This window comes from Coenobita brevimanus, chromosome 98 (genome assembly GCF_032717465.1).
Source record: "Coenobita brevimanus isolate Jiangsu-jjx chromosome 98, ASM3271746v2, whole genome shotgun sequence".
NCBI lineage: Eukaryota > Metazoa > Arthropoda > Malacostraca > Decapoda > Coenobitidae > Coenobita > Coenobita brevimanus.
The window spans coordinates 11,177,330-11,192,500 of NC_137051.1; the positions used below are offsets into that span (position 1 = coordinate 11,177,330).

The following is a 15,171-nucleotide window of genomic DNA, read 5'->3' on the forward strand; positions in this document are numbered from 1 at the left end:
TAAGTCTATTGACATATACTGTACATGATTTATGAGATCACCTTGCTGGTGCCCAGTGCTCCGATAGGTCTGGTGGGTCGGCCACGAAGTCCCAGCTTCTGACTCACTCCTAGGTTCTGGTACACCTTCACTAGCTCCCGTGGTGGCCAGATCTGTACTGGTTCAACCTCATGTGGTGTCTGCCAAAGATATTAAAATCATTTACAATGTCAGACTGTACAATGTTGCTATTCCCTGAAAGGTTGCAGTCAACAGAACATGAGAAACAAAACTCAAATAAATGAACAAAAAAATATATGCACATTCATTCAATATGTAACAGCATCATGCCAGCATAAATGTCACCTGGCATGACAGCCAGAATAATAAAGTGAAGTGACCTGAACACATAAGTGAGAAAGAATGGCCAAAATTGTCGGCTGCTTCATCGCATTTCTGCCCTTCCCTCCAGTCACTCAGTCTCCTCCCTCTACTGCTTCCCCATGGTCCATTGCCAGCCCCCAGACTGGCTATAAGTGTGGTTACCATTCATTCTCAGCAGCATCCAGGCCTGCCACACTCTATCACTCGATCTTCCTAGGCCTACCACAGTGACCCTTCTCCCCCCCCTTCTTTAAATAACAAAAAAGAGGAAGGAAAAACAAATGAATTAACAAAAAAAAAAAAAATAATAATAATCCATATAACAGATTACTGGTGTCCTCCATTCATGAAAAAATCTGTAACAGTTGGACTTTAACAGCTGTAGGTTGAAGTTCAGGGGGAAAGAACTCTGGAGGAGCTAGTTCCGAAGAGATGCAGTTAGGAGAATAAAGATTTCAGATAGGCGGAAGTTCTGCAATATGGTAGTGTAACATTCCAGTCATGAGTGCTACCAGATGCCCATGTAACGCTGGGGAAGGCATGGAGAGGTGGCACAATGGATGCAACTTCTTCTGCCATAAAAGTATATGTAAAATAATGCAAGGGAAGCAACATTCCTACTTACCTGTAGGGGAGGTAGCTTGTTTGTAACAGCAGGGTTATTTATAATTCTAACAGCCTTGTTTTGAATTTTGCCTAGCAGTTTTAGTGCAACCTTTCCACATCCATTCCACAAAGGTGAGCAATATTCCAGCTGAGAGCGCCCATGACTCGTATACACTACGTTTATCTCCCTCTACTTCTCTGCACCATCCCTAAGACAGTGGATGCAGTCTTGGCACAACAGCTCTTCCTTAGCATGGACTCCTCTTTTCATACATACTCCTTTAGAGTGTACATGGATGGGTCCCACTCCCCTTAATTTCCATTTGCCTCAGTGGCCTACTTTGTGGACCTTTCCTTATGCCAAACTTGGTCATTCAATGGTCGGTATAATGTGAACTCCTAACCATCCTCCAGGCCTTTGAGTTTATTCGGATCTCCTCCACCCCGAACTGGTGACTTTATATACCGTACAGACTCAGTCCTCACTTACCCTCCTCCTCTCAGACTGTCTTATGATTTATGTCCATGCTATTTTGAAACTCCTCTTTCTTCTTGCTACTCCTCCCTGGCACTTCCAGCTTCAATGGATTCCCTTGCATGTAGGCATCCATGGGAATGAATTTGCAATGGAGCAGTAAGGCAGGCACTGACCTCCAATACATTAGTATATGTGGCACCTGATACTGCCACATTCCTAACTTCATGCGCAGTGCCTGCATGTCATATTGGAATGCATCCCTTGCAACCAATCTCCCTGCCTCCCACCTGGGACGCTTTTGCTCTGACTCCTCTGCGCATCCATGGGCTCGCCATCCCCCGTCAGGACGATGTTGCCATCACCAGGTTATGGTTGGGTCAGCCTCGTCGGTCACCTGTATTGTCTGGGTATGACAGAGCACCCTTGGTGTAAATAGTGACCTCAGATTGAAAAAACCATTGAACATTTCATGTTATGGTGCCCTAGGTTCCACTCCCTTCACACACATTTGAGTGACAGTCTGGCATATCTGGGAGCTTTCAACTTGTCTCTTCACATCCTCCCAGGAGGGGGTAATGGGGATTCTCAGTTGTGGCAAAGAGTCGTATAGTACATGTCTGACTTTATCCATAAATCTTGGCAGCTCTCCTGCATATAACGTGAGGCCCTAATCAATCTGCATTGGAAGAGCACTGGGTCATTATTTTGGCTGCATCTCCCAAACCCACAAGAAGAAGAAGAAGAAGGAGAATGGTCAAAAGATATAAGGAACTAGGACAATTTTAATTACAAAAGCAGCTGCTGAGTGAGTAGTTGGAGTGCTTCTACTGAAATGATAATCTATCCAAGCAGAAGGGTTCAATCCCTTAGGCCAAGTCCACAATAAGAGCCTGCTGGCAAAGGTGGGTGTCAGGGAGAGATCTGCATCACTGTAACTCATACAAGTGGCTCTCCTAAACACTGGCAGGCAAGAGTAAGAATGTGGCATGATGCAGGCTCAAGCAGGAATTTTTTAAGCTTGAACCACAGACAAGCAGTGGAATAAAATGGATACTGAGTAGCCAACACTTGTGTCATTCACATCCTCTACCTGGAATGCATCCTATACTAAACACAGTGACACAGCATTTCCTGCACTGCAGTGGAAGAGAGAAGGAGTGTCCAGTAAGAGTTTTAGGTAAACACTCTATCTACAAAGTAAAATGGCACACTGCATGATAAAAGTGCTGTAGTTTCCTTTGTTATTAACTCCAGCATGGTGATGTCTTTACCCAGTATATGCTTGTTGTGTCTACACAATACACAGTTTACCCGTACATCCAGGATAAATTAATCAGTATGGAGGAGGCAGACATAGCCTTCATTAACTATCGTACTCTAGAAGTAACATGAAAAAGTAACAGAAGCGGTAAAGAATACAGTACAGTTGCTTGCAATATTTCTTCACCATTGATCACAGTGACTCTTATTATAACATGTTTTGTTGCACTGCACTGCTCTTTCCTATAATGGGAAAGCCATAACTAGTGACAGGTTTTACTCATGGATGAATATTTTTTTCAAAATATAAATTACAATGAGATAACAGAATACTGACTGGGATATTATGCATACATTTTGCAGGCGACCGTCACATTTCCCTGATTCCAGTGGGAACATTCAAATGCATCATCCTGTCTATGACCATGCCTACCTGCACCAAGTACTTGGTGTGAATGCGACCTTAGAGGTGAGTAAGCTGGTCATATACCACTAAATGTATTACTGTATGGTAGCCTAGCCTCAAGCCTCAGTTCATGCACCCTGATTTTTTTTTTCCCCCCAACTGGACTACGAATTATAAGTCAGATGAGCAAACAGTAAACAATACTGGAGTATCTGGTAAGGAAGCATTAGAAGCAGGTATGCTGTAATGTGTACTGGAGTCAATGAAGTTAAACACACAACAGAATGGAAGTATGATTTAATAAAGAGGATGCAAAATTACTGATACCGACAGCAAATGAAGCAAGAGTTAATACTGGGGCAAACTCCATCTACATGGACAAAGAGATGAAAAATATGGCATGGAGAGAATAGCAGCCTGGAAACTTTTGTCAAGCCCATACTCTGAGAAGAGTTCCAAGTGTGGAACACAAAACAGACAGATGCAAATCAAAAGACAGACATAAATATCATTTCACCTTGGGTCAATACCCACCTGAGTCTGGATGCCATATGTTGCCATCATGGCTTGAAGTCGCATACTCTCTGCAATCAGCACCACCTGCACCACCAAGTCACTTGCAGTACCCTGTTTGACAATGAGCAGGTATAGTGGATTTTTGGGTTAGATAGCAACTACAGCTCCTAGCTATAACCATACTGCAGTGTGAACTGTACTTTGTTATCTAAGCCCTCATGCATGGCTCCTCTGTATTTATACAAGTCTTCTGTAATTTTGACCAGATAGGAAATATCTTGAGTTTCCTTTATGAAGAATGTTTTCTCACAATATTCTTTTGGACATTATATAAACTAAATGCTTGCTCTGGTTATCTAGTAAATTACTGATTTACCTTTCCTGCTCTGTTGCATGGTATGGTGTGATAATGAATACTTCTCACGTAGGAAAGAAAAAAAAATTAAACAACTTAACGTATATAACCCAGAAATCTTTTAGGAGTTCATGTTAATGAGTACATCACTATTAATTCACTTCTTCTCTAGTGTAAAATATGTTTTATGTCATGTCTGCAATCAACTCCGGCATTGCAGACCCTTTCACTCTCATGACTTGTACAGTGAGCGCCAATAGTCGTGTCGTGAAATTTGGCGAAAACATAAGCCTTCGAGTGTCTGGTATATTCCGTCGTCTGGTAGGGCTTTCATAATGTTTCACGAGTTACATTTAATCTTCGGACAAAAACCGCGACACGACTATTGGCGCTCATTGTACATTATCCTGTCACTTTTGTAGATCCACTGAAAATCTGCAGCCAACAGTAAACACGTTTGGGCTACTAAAACAAATAAAGCATAAACATATCTTTAGTATGTAGTATTAATTTATTTATTTTTTGCATGGCAAAAAAACCATCAGTCTTCTGCAAGAAGCCATAGGAACACCTATGATTCTGGTTCAAAACCTTATACAGTATATTCCCTTTTAAATGAGTACTGATGAAGTGTTGTATTCATCATAGCTCTACCATTTGGCCAAGGCCAGCTGTGTTGTCAATTCCATTGGGTTTATTAAATTTCTTTGAAATTTTCCCTAAACTTTTGTGTAGATTACAGAGAGGTAAGCTAGCCAACAGCCAAAACTTTCATTTTCTGACTTTGGCATGGGACCCAGAATTATCATTCAGCATATTTGTGTTATTATTTTGCAATGAGTACTGTACAGGCACCCCTTCAGTTCATCATCTTCTTGTATGTTATATTTTGCTTTAATGATCATCAGTTTTTAAAAACCCTTTCCGGCAAACAACTGACTACCTCCTGCATAATGAGTGCCATGGTGGAGAAAAGTCATGATCAGCACACATGCTCCTCTCAAATTACTCATTTCCACTGCTCTCACTCTTGACTTCTGTTCCTCCAACAAGGTCCAAGCTTCACTTCCATACGTTAGAGTTGGTATTACAATACTGTCATGAAACAGCTTTTTCACTTCCATGCTCACTTCCCTGTTTCTTATCACTGCATCCAAGGAACCAGCAACCTTTCAAGCACTTCACCCTCTAAACTTCCATCCTTACTCATCACACTACCCAAGTACTTAAATGCACTCACATTTTCCATTTCCTCCTCATCTAGTCACACTGTACATTCACTGACTTCACTTCTCTCAAAGACCATAACTTTACTCATCCCTACATTCACCTTTAGATTCTGTTTCTTACACACTCTCCCAAACTCATCCACCAAGCCTTGTAGCTCCCCTTCATCCTCACTTAACACAATATCATCTGCAAACAATAGTACAGGTAGTTTCCAAACACTGCCCTCTCTCACTAGGGCTGCTCCAACATCCACTGCCCTGCCTTGTATCTCTTTTATAACCCCATCCGTATACAGAATGAAAAACCATGGAGACATGACAAATCCCTGTTTCAATCCAACCTTCAAACAGAAAAATTCACTCAGTTCACTATCCACACACACTGCAGCCTTAGCAACCTCATACATACTCATCATGGCCTTCAACAACTTCCCATCTACTTCATATATTCTTAATAATTTCCACAATCCTTGTCTATCCACCCTGTCATATGCTTTCTCCAAATCCATGAAGGTCGCATACAACTTCTCTCCCTTCTCTAGAAACTTTTCCACTAAAGATCTAAGAATAAATATCTAATCTACATGACCTCTTCCCTTCCTAAAACCTCCCTGTTATTCTCCAACCAATTCCTCTGATATTTCCCTAACTCTGTCAATAAGTATCCTACCATATACTTTTCCTATTACACTATGAAGACAGATGCCCCTATGATTACCATATACTTCTTTTTCCCCTTTTCCTTTGTACAGGGGAATAATTATACCTGACTTTCAATCCTCAAAGACTCTACCTTCTTCCCAGGAAAATCTGCACATCTTTCACATTCATTCTACTACTATCTTTCCCCTGTGCTTCAGCATTTCACCACACACTCCATCAATTCCTGAGGCTTTCCCCATTTTCACTTCCTTCATCACTTCTACAACTTCCATCCTACTGATTTCTTCCTCTCTTCTGACACCCCTCCTTCTCCCAGCCACTTATACTCGCATTTCTTTCATTCTTTAAGTTCATCAATTCCTTATAGTGCTGTCTCCATCTGTTCACTTTTTCTCCCTTCTCCACTAGTAATCTACCATTTTTATCTTTCACTCCCCAGCTAATCTCTTTGGCACCCTGTCTAACTTTGTTTATCTCTTTCCAGAATATTTTCTTACATTCCCTCCACTTTACACTGAAATTCCTTCCAAATTCCTCACCCACTCTCTTCTTACTCTAACTAATCTTTTCACTTCTCTCTTCCTCTCTACATATAACTCTCTCTTCCGTCTCTCAACTTCTCCCAAGCCTCTGTTTCTCATCCACTCACTATATGCTTTCTTCTTTTGTGTCACAGCCTCTCTCGCCTCTTCAGTCCACCATGCTGTTCCCTGCACCCCCTTTTGTCTTCTCTTCACCCCACACATCAACTCACATGCTGCACAGCTTTTTTCTGTGAATATCTTGCACTCACCTTCCATGTCCCCCATCTGCTACAATCTATATTTACTCAATCACTCCTTCACTTCCCTCTTATATTCTGTCTTTTTCCATCCTCTTGTAACTTTTCCACTCTCCTTGATTATACTTCTTCCTCTCCTCCTTCCCTTCTTCTATTTCTCCATTTTATTTGGATTTTAATTCTGACCACCAACAAGTGGTGGTCCAAAAGTTCACTCCCCCAACCTCTATATACTCTTGCATCCATTACACACCTTCTCAACCTTTCATCCACACAGACATAATCAATCATTGCCTTCTGTTCATTCAGTTCACCACCCACCCTTCTCATCACTCGCCATGTATACCTGTGGATCATTTTGTGCCTGAAGAGGGTATTAGCTATCACCAACCCCCTCCTGGCACAAATGTCCACTAAAGCACTGCCATTCTCATTCATCTCTGCAGGCACACCCCAATCACCAACTACTCCATCCACCTTCCCATTCCCTACTTTTCCATTCATATCTCCAGTCAAAAACACTCTCTCATTCCTTTCAAACTTTGCCATGTATGCTTCCACATTTGTCCAGAACTCTTCCCTCACTCTGCTTGCATGATCTTACGTTGGTGCATACACGCACATAATTGCCCACATTTTTAGTCCAACTTTCAATCATAGCCACACAATCCTCGAGCCAATTGATCCATATTCTCTTATACAGTATTCTCCTTCCATCTGCTACAACAATACACACTCCTTCTTTTGCCCTCTCATTCTCACCTACTCCTGTGCATATACCCCATCCATACTCCCATTCTCTCACACTCTCACCTCTCCATATAGTTTCAGTTAACCCACACACATCTACTTTTGCACCCTCAAGCACCTGAACAATCTTTCTTTCACCTCATCATTTGCCTCCCTTACATTCCAAGTCGCCATCCGTATTGTGTCCTTGGTTCAGTTCTTAGTCATCACCTTTTGGTCAGTCCTGGTCTGAGGCTTCTTGTTTGTATTTTTAGTTAGTTGTTTTCCGGGGAGGAGCACTAACCCTCTGCCAACCCACTTGTTGTCAAGTAGGGAACACGTGTTGGTTGATAATATGGTTACCACCCAGCACTGTTAATGCTTTCCTGGTTTACAGGAAATCATTTGGCTTGCCACTCAGTGCAGAGCTACCCTAAAATCAGAGTACAGTATCACTACACTAGGTGGGTGGATGATGGGCACCCCCACCTGCCACAAATCAAAGAGCTATTCTTTTCCTACACACCTATGGGGCATAGTGGTACACTGAAATGGGCGGAAAACCCTATGGGGAGCTGTATGAACAGGGTGATGACTCATCCTTATGACGGTGAGTAAGAAAAAGTTGAAAGAATGAGTGGAAAATTCCAGGAGGCCAGGCAGTGTTACAATCACCACTCCGGTCAGTGCTGCCAACGCTAATCAGCAAGTCCAAGGTCACTGGCAATGGCGCACACCCAGATAACCCCACCAAAACGCAGAAAACCAGTCACCTTCAACTTATCCTTACTCATCGACGGGACCACCTGGAGAGGCGGGGATACTGTACTTTCATTTGAAAGAGGAAGAGTTGGTGACTCTTATGTATCTTTAATTTTTTCTCTAGCTATGATGGTTTGGGAGATATTAGGATTTGAAGCAAGGGTATATTTTCCAAAATCACAGAAATCTCCCACAGAGAGGAGTGGGTGGCGTTGGAAAACCCCCGGCGGGTGGAGGTTAACAATGGTCATTAAAAGGGAGGGATTATTATGCAGCCCTTCTGAACTGCTGCCCCTGTGCAGGATGACTTACAGCAGACTTGTCAAGATTGGTGGTGGTTTCTCCCACTCGCTTGGACTAGGTTGGCGATCTGCGGGTGTGAATAGGTGACAAGCTGCATAATTTTTGGCCTAGGTCTGGAAGGCCTAAATGGGACTAGAGTCTGTGGACACCCTATATTGCCTCAGTTTTGCCACATCTTTCACTGCATTCTGACAATGGCGTGCCCATCTCACATCTCTCAACTATGCCTAGTGTTTCTTCATTGTGATTGTGAAAAATGACTTCTAGTAAGGAATCTCCCAGCACCTCCTCTTCTAAAAAAGCAAAGGGGAAGATTATTACCACTGTGGAGAAATGGTAGTCATCGAGGTCCATGAGAGAGGTATGAGTAGGCCCAAACTCATGCGCAAGTATGACCTTAAGATGATGATGACCCTTCACAACACTTGAAAATAAGGAATCTTTAAAATCCAACTTCCCTAGGGTTCATGACTGCACGAGCATGCCCTTGCCTGGCTTTCCCTCCTACCCCCTGGGGGTTATCCCCCACCTGGGGGTTTAAACATCCCCTGGGAGGCCACCCCTCCAGGGAAACATCTTACTTTGGAGGGTCAGCTCTCCGCAGGAATTACGGCCTGTTCCCTATGTCTGATATATTAACTTTGGCTGCACACTTGACAGATGAAACTTAGTGGATTGATGGGTTTCCTTCAGGAAATCCATTAATTCACTCTGTACAGTGTCTCAGCAACTTTCCCACCAAAGCCTTAACCAATGGAAGGCACCAAAATTTGTTATATCACTTCCTTAAGATCCATCTACTATTGAAACCAATCAATGGGATGCACTGGTATCCATGCCAGTATCCCTTGGGATCTCCCGCTTAATGATCAGCCAATGGGACGTGCTGAAATTTTTTTTGTCACTCCCTTAAACTCCACCGACAAGATGACTCAGTATGTTACCACACACAGATAGAAGGAGGCACAGTTACCTCTCTAGTATAGATTTTTATAATTGGGATGGTCACCTTGTCTTCTGAAGCATAATTATTTGAGACTGGAAGTAATGTACTGAACCTACTCCAGGTCTCTGAGTCTGTGATAATTCTTCCCATCATCATTTATAATACCTGTGTGATGTTATAAGCAATTAAGATACACTTCCGTGGGCTCCTCCAAAAGGAGAGGGCAAAAGAGTGAAAATTAATAATCTGGTATCACTTATAAGAAATATTAATAGGTAACTTTTAAGAAATCTTAATAGGTAATGAAAAAATGAAAACTGGCAATGCTAGCACTACAGTTGTTGCAATTCACATATGAACTATATCATGTAAGCTACAGATACAAATCAGAAAAGAGAAGTGCAAAATACATCATCAAATTTTTTTTCTAGCAGCCCTCTCGGAACATGCAAAATCTAAGAATATACTTGCAGTGCCAAAATGCATCAAAATACAGTAATTCATGCTAAGTACAGTGGACTCAGGTTTTACTTTATGTGGCCTTTTCTTACTCAGTAAAATTGTTGAATGTAACTCAAATAACTCTTTATGGAATATATGGTTTACCTGGTACTACTTTTACACAAGCTCTAACATAAGCTGGACAAAATGTGATGAAAACAGTACAGTATGCTGATAGCATGATGGTTGGCGCTCCTCTCAAATACTTTATAAAAGCAGTATATGCTCAAGAAAATACTAATTCAAAAATTTTATGTTCACATTTATCATCTCAAATTCCCAAAAGCCTTCTGGCCCTTAAAGCACTTCATGCTTTTACACTTCCTACCACTTTCCTTCTATGTATATATTAAACAATCTAAACTTTCTCCCCTATTTTAAATTGCTTACATACCCTTGGCTGACAAAAATTCAATATGAGCTGAATTCCTTAACAACCACATCCATACCTTGGATTACTGACATTATCTGAAAGCAAAGCCACTGAAAAAACTATCATTCAAAGGCATGTGAAACAGTCGAGCAGAATTCAGCAGCTGTCAACATGTTCAGAGTGGCTTATTGTGTGTTTTTTTTCCCTTCATTTTAAATTTAAATCCCTAGTAAGCTTTATCTGTCTATCTATTTATCCATGTACAGCAAGCTTGCAGGCAGCACAGCTCTGGTTTGCACTAATTGTGACTTGTGTAGAAACATGAACCATACCCTGTATGAATCAGTGCGGCAATTCCCCGTTTGGGTGGCAAAATTCTTACCAGAGGGGCACCTCCGTGCTCCAACTGAAGGTCCCATGTGGTGATGAATGACAACATAGCTGCCACATCTGCGTGCTCAGCCTCCATCTCCACGGTGGAGAGAGTTTGAGGATTTTGAAGCTTATCTTGGCTGCCCCAGGAGGGGTAAGAGGCACTTCTGTCCCCTCCTCTAGCCTCTCAGCCTCAGATACTCCCACCCCCCCCAACCACCTCAACACTCGGTGAGTAGTCCATCCAGCAGTTTGTACACTCTAGATAACCCTTTCTTTTGCCCAGTGATGTTTGTAGAGGCTGTATGTGTACCAAAATTAAAGTCTGGTATGCTCAGGAAGGAATACAAAAATTTTCAAGAGGGTCAGAGGAGGAACATTTCCAGACCCATTTGTCCTTATAACATGGGGTTTCAATGTACCCATCTACACGATTTCCATTTGTGTGGCGAAATGCCCAGAATCATTAACCATGCTACTAGGGAGGGGGGGGGGGGCACCGTACAGTGATCCCCTGGTTATCGTGCATAACTGGTGACAAACCCAGTGTGTGATAATGGAAATGCATGATAATGAATACACAGAACCCATGGGATTTATCCTAACTGGTACCTGGTGCCCCAAGTGCAAGCTCAAATTTTCCATTTTATGACAATTTAGACCCACTAAATACAGTACATGTACATAATGCTATGATAAATAACAAAAACTCAAACAAGCATGGTCAGATTAATAGAAAGTGATAACAAGGGCACACTATGGGAGAGTATTTAATCTGTCACTGGGTACACATACCTCATCAAACCCTCGACCTGCATTGCCCCTACCTGTAGACTCATTGAGGTAAATGTATGGTTTAGTTTAAGCAGCAGCAAGACCTTACTAGTTCACATCCTATTTTTAAAGTCTATTTCCATATTTTTCTAATTACTTTTATGGTGGTAAATGACCGCAACAACGGTTAAGGGATGTTTACGATTCCTAACAGTACTGAAGAGACGGACACCTCCTTGTGGTGTGCCAAAGACAGCTAGACGCCATCTTAGAATATTATTTTTGGCATGAAATTACCCTTATCATTGTTCATATATCCAAACCCTAACAAAAAATTTCTGTAACTTAACCCAACCTTCCATATTTCCTTCCATAAAATATGCACTTTACTCACCAAATTTTGCTTCATTAAAAAGTAGATAGGAATGGTAGTGCTTTGGTGGACATCTGAGCTGGTAAGGGGTTGGCAATAGCCAACACCTTCTTTCGGCACAAGATGATCCACAGGTGTATGTGGAGAGTCATGAGGAAGATGGATGGTGAACTTGTTGAACAAAAGGCAATAATAGATTACGTGTGTGTGGATGAGCAAATGAGAAGACGTGTTGGATGCAAGAGTGTGGAGAGGGTGGGAGAATGGAATCTCGGACCATCACTTAGCGATAGCCATGGTAAGGCTGCAAAGAAAATGGGTGGAGAGACAAAGGGGAAGACAGGAGGAAAAAGCTCCTATGAGAAGAGTGGAGAAGTTGCAAGATAGTGAGAAAATGGCAGAGTATAAGAGCATAGCGGAAGCAAGATTGGGAAGGTATGATATTAGAGCAAATGGAAGGGGCGGAAGATGTATGTAAGATATTCACGGAAGTGATAGGCGCAGTGTGTGAGGTAGTTTGTGGAGTGAGGAGGAGATGCAGGGGTGTGCAAGGGACAGCATTGTGGAATAATGAGGTGAAATGAAACGACCTGTGGAACAAAAGAAGAAGGCATATAGTGAATGGCTGGCGAGTAGAGGTAGGGGAGAAGATGAGAAAGAAGAGAAAAGTATAAGTGAGTTGAAGGGAGGTGAAGAGATTGGTGAAGGAGAGGAAGAAGAAAGTGAATGAAGAGTTTGGGAGGAATTTGAGTGTAAAATGAAGGGAGAGTAAGAAACTGTTTTGGATGGAGGTTAAGAAAGTAAGACAGTGTGAAAAGGGAAATAGTAGGGGAGTGAAAGATGGGAATAATATTGTTGGTGGAGAAAAGAGAGAAATTGAGGAGATGGAAGGAGCACCTTGAGGATCACTTGAGTGCAGAGAGTGAGAGCAGTGTGAATACAATAGGTTGGGGAATGGCTGGGAGAAGAAAAGATGAGAGGAGGGAAGAAGAGATCAGTAGGGCAGAAGTTGTGGAAGCAATGATGATCAAGATGGGAAGGGCCACAGGAATTGATGGAGTGTGGTGAAATGCTGAAGTATGGGGGTGAGATTGTTGTGGAGTGGATATGGAAGTTGTGTAGATTGGCTTGGGAAGAGGGAAGGGTTCCAGAGGACTGGAAATCAGGTATAATTGTTCCTTTATACAAAGGAAAAGGGGAGAGAGAAGTATGTGGTAACCATAGGGGTATTTGCCTTCTTAGTGTGATTGGAAAAACATATAGTAGAATATTTATTGACAGAGTTAGGCATATAACACAGGAGCTAGCTGGAGAAGAACAAGGGGGATTTAAGAAGGGAAAAGGGTGTGTAGATCAGATATTTGTTCTAAGATGTTTAGTGGAGAAGTATCTAGAGAAGGGAAAAAAAGTGTATGCTGCCTTCATGGACCTGGAGAAAGCTTATGACAGAACAGATAGGCAAGGTATGTGGAAGGTATTAAGAATATATGGAGTGGAGGAAAAATTGTTGAGTGCTGTGAAGAGTGTGTACAAAGGAGCTAGGGCTACGGTGCGAGTGGATAGTGAGCTGAGTGAATTCTTTTATCTAAATGTGGGACTGAAACAGGGATGTGTGATGTCCCCATGGCTGTATATGGCTGTCTAATATATACATTTTATATATATATATATATATATATATATATATATATATATATCAATCAATCAATCAATCAATCATTTCCTGTGACACCCCACGGGATGCATAGGGCCTCGATGAACTCTCTCCACCTATATTTGTCTCTTGCCATCTCCTTCAGGTCCCACCAACACTCCTCTCCTGCTTCCTTTTTCATTGTCCTCAACCAGGTTTCCCTCGGCCTACCTCTACCTCTTCTTCCTCTAGCAGTCCACTCTGGCACATCCTGTATTAAACTACCTTCTTTTCTGTATATGTGCCCCAGCCACTTCCAGCGAGACAGTCTCACATAATCATTAACTGGTTCCACTCTTGTAATATCCCTTACTCTTGCATTTGTAACTCTGTCTTGCTAATCATTAACTGGTTCCACTCTCGTAATATCCCTTACTCTTGCATTTGTAACTCTGTCTTGCCACATTACCCCAGGAATCCTTCTCAGTATTTTATTCTCAAATCCTAATACTTTCTGATCTGTTGCACTTGTACTGTACCATGACTCATGCCCATAAATTAAAACTGGTCTAACCATGGACTTGTAAATTTTCACTTTAGTATGTACCGAAAGCATATTATTATTCCAAACAGATTTCAGCATTCCAACAGCTCGCCAAGCCTGTCTAATCCTCTCCTCAATTTCATTATTAAATGATCCATTAGATGATACAATCGTTCCCAGATATTTAAAGTTTTCTACATTCTTCACCACATTATTCCCAATTACACAATCTATTCGGTTCTCCACGTTCATATTAATAATTTCAGTCTTTCCACAATTTATTACCAATCCCACATTTTCTCCTTCCTCCACCAGACAATCAAGCACCCTCTGCATCTCGTAAATACTTCCACAAATCAGTACAATATCATCAGCATAGTCCAAATCTATCAGCTTCTTATTTTCTTTCCAGTTAATTCCTGCACCTGTTCTCCTTACAATCTTTTTCATAACATAATCCATAACCAAAACAAACAACAATGGTGAAAGAACTCCTCCTTGAATCACTTCTGACCTAACTTGAAATGGATCACTCAAAGAACCACCCACCATTACCTTACAAAAAGTACCTTCATGAAGGGTTCTAATAATATTTACAAACTTTTCTGGTATACCACAGAATCTTATAATTTTTAACACAGCTCCACGTGAAACACTATCAAACGCCTTTTCAAAATCCACAAAACACATACTAAGTGGCATTTTCATCTCATTAGCTTGTTGGATTAGATGCCTTACAATAAAAATCTGAGCATTACAAGCTCGACCCTTTCTAAATCCCGCTTGTTCTTCTCCTAAAATTTTATAAAAATCTGAGCATTACAACCTCGACCCTTTCTAAATCCCGCTTGTTCTTCTCCTAAAATTTTATCAATTACTGGCTCTATTCTGTTCAACAAGATTTTGGAAAAGGCTTTTGCAACTACAGGTGTCAAAGTTATCCCCCTCCAATTGCCACACACACTTAAATCTCCCTTTTTTGGTATTTTTATAATCACTCCATTTTTCCACTCTTCTGGAATTCCACCATTATCCCAAGCCACATTAAAAAGTTTCAAAAGCGCATTCATCAACCCGTCATTTTCCACCTTAAGCATTTCAGGGAACATTCCATCCTCTCCTGGGGCCTTAAAATTCTTTAACTCCTTTATAGATTTTGCTACCTCTTTCAAAGTTATATCCCCTGTTTCTATCTGCAAATCTC

General features: G+C 41.5%; 1 protein-coding gene across 1 annotated transcript in view; it reads right to left on the reverse strand.

Moving 5' to 3' along the window:
- LOC145414237 (putative phosphorylase b kinase regulatory subunit beta) overlaps positions 1-15,171 on the reverse strand; it is a 286,779-nt gene that overhangs the window by 133,971 nt on the left and 137,637 nt on the right. Inside the window, exons 12-13 of the mRNA XM_080283817.1 lie at positions 3,648-3,740; positions 42-179 (exon numbers count right to left, since the gene is read on the reverse strand). Of these exons, the coding sequence (XP_080139943.1) occupies positions 42-179; positions 3,648-3,740 (231 nt within the window). The remainder of the gene's footprint in view (positions 1-41; positions 180-3,647; positions 3,741-15,171) is intronic.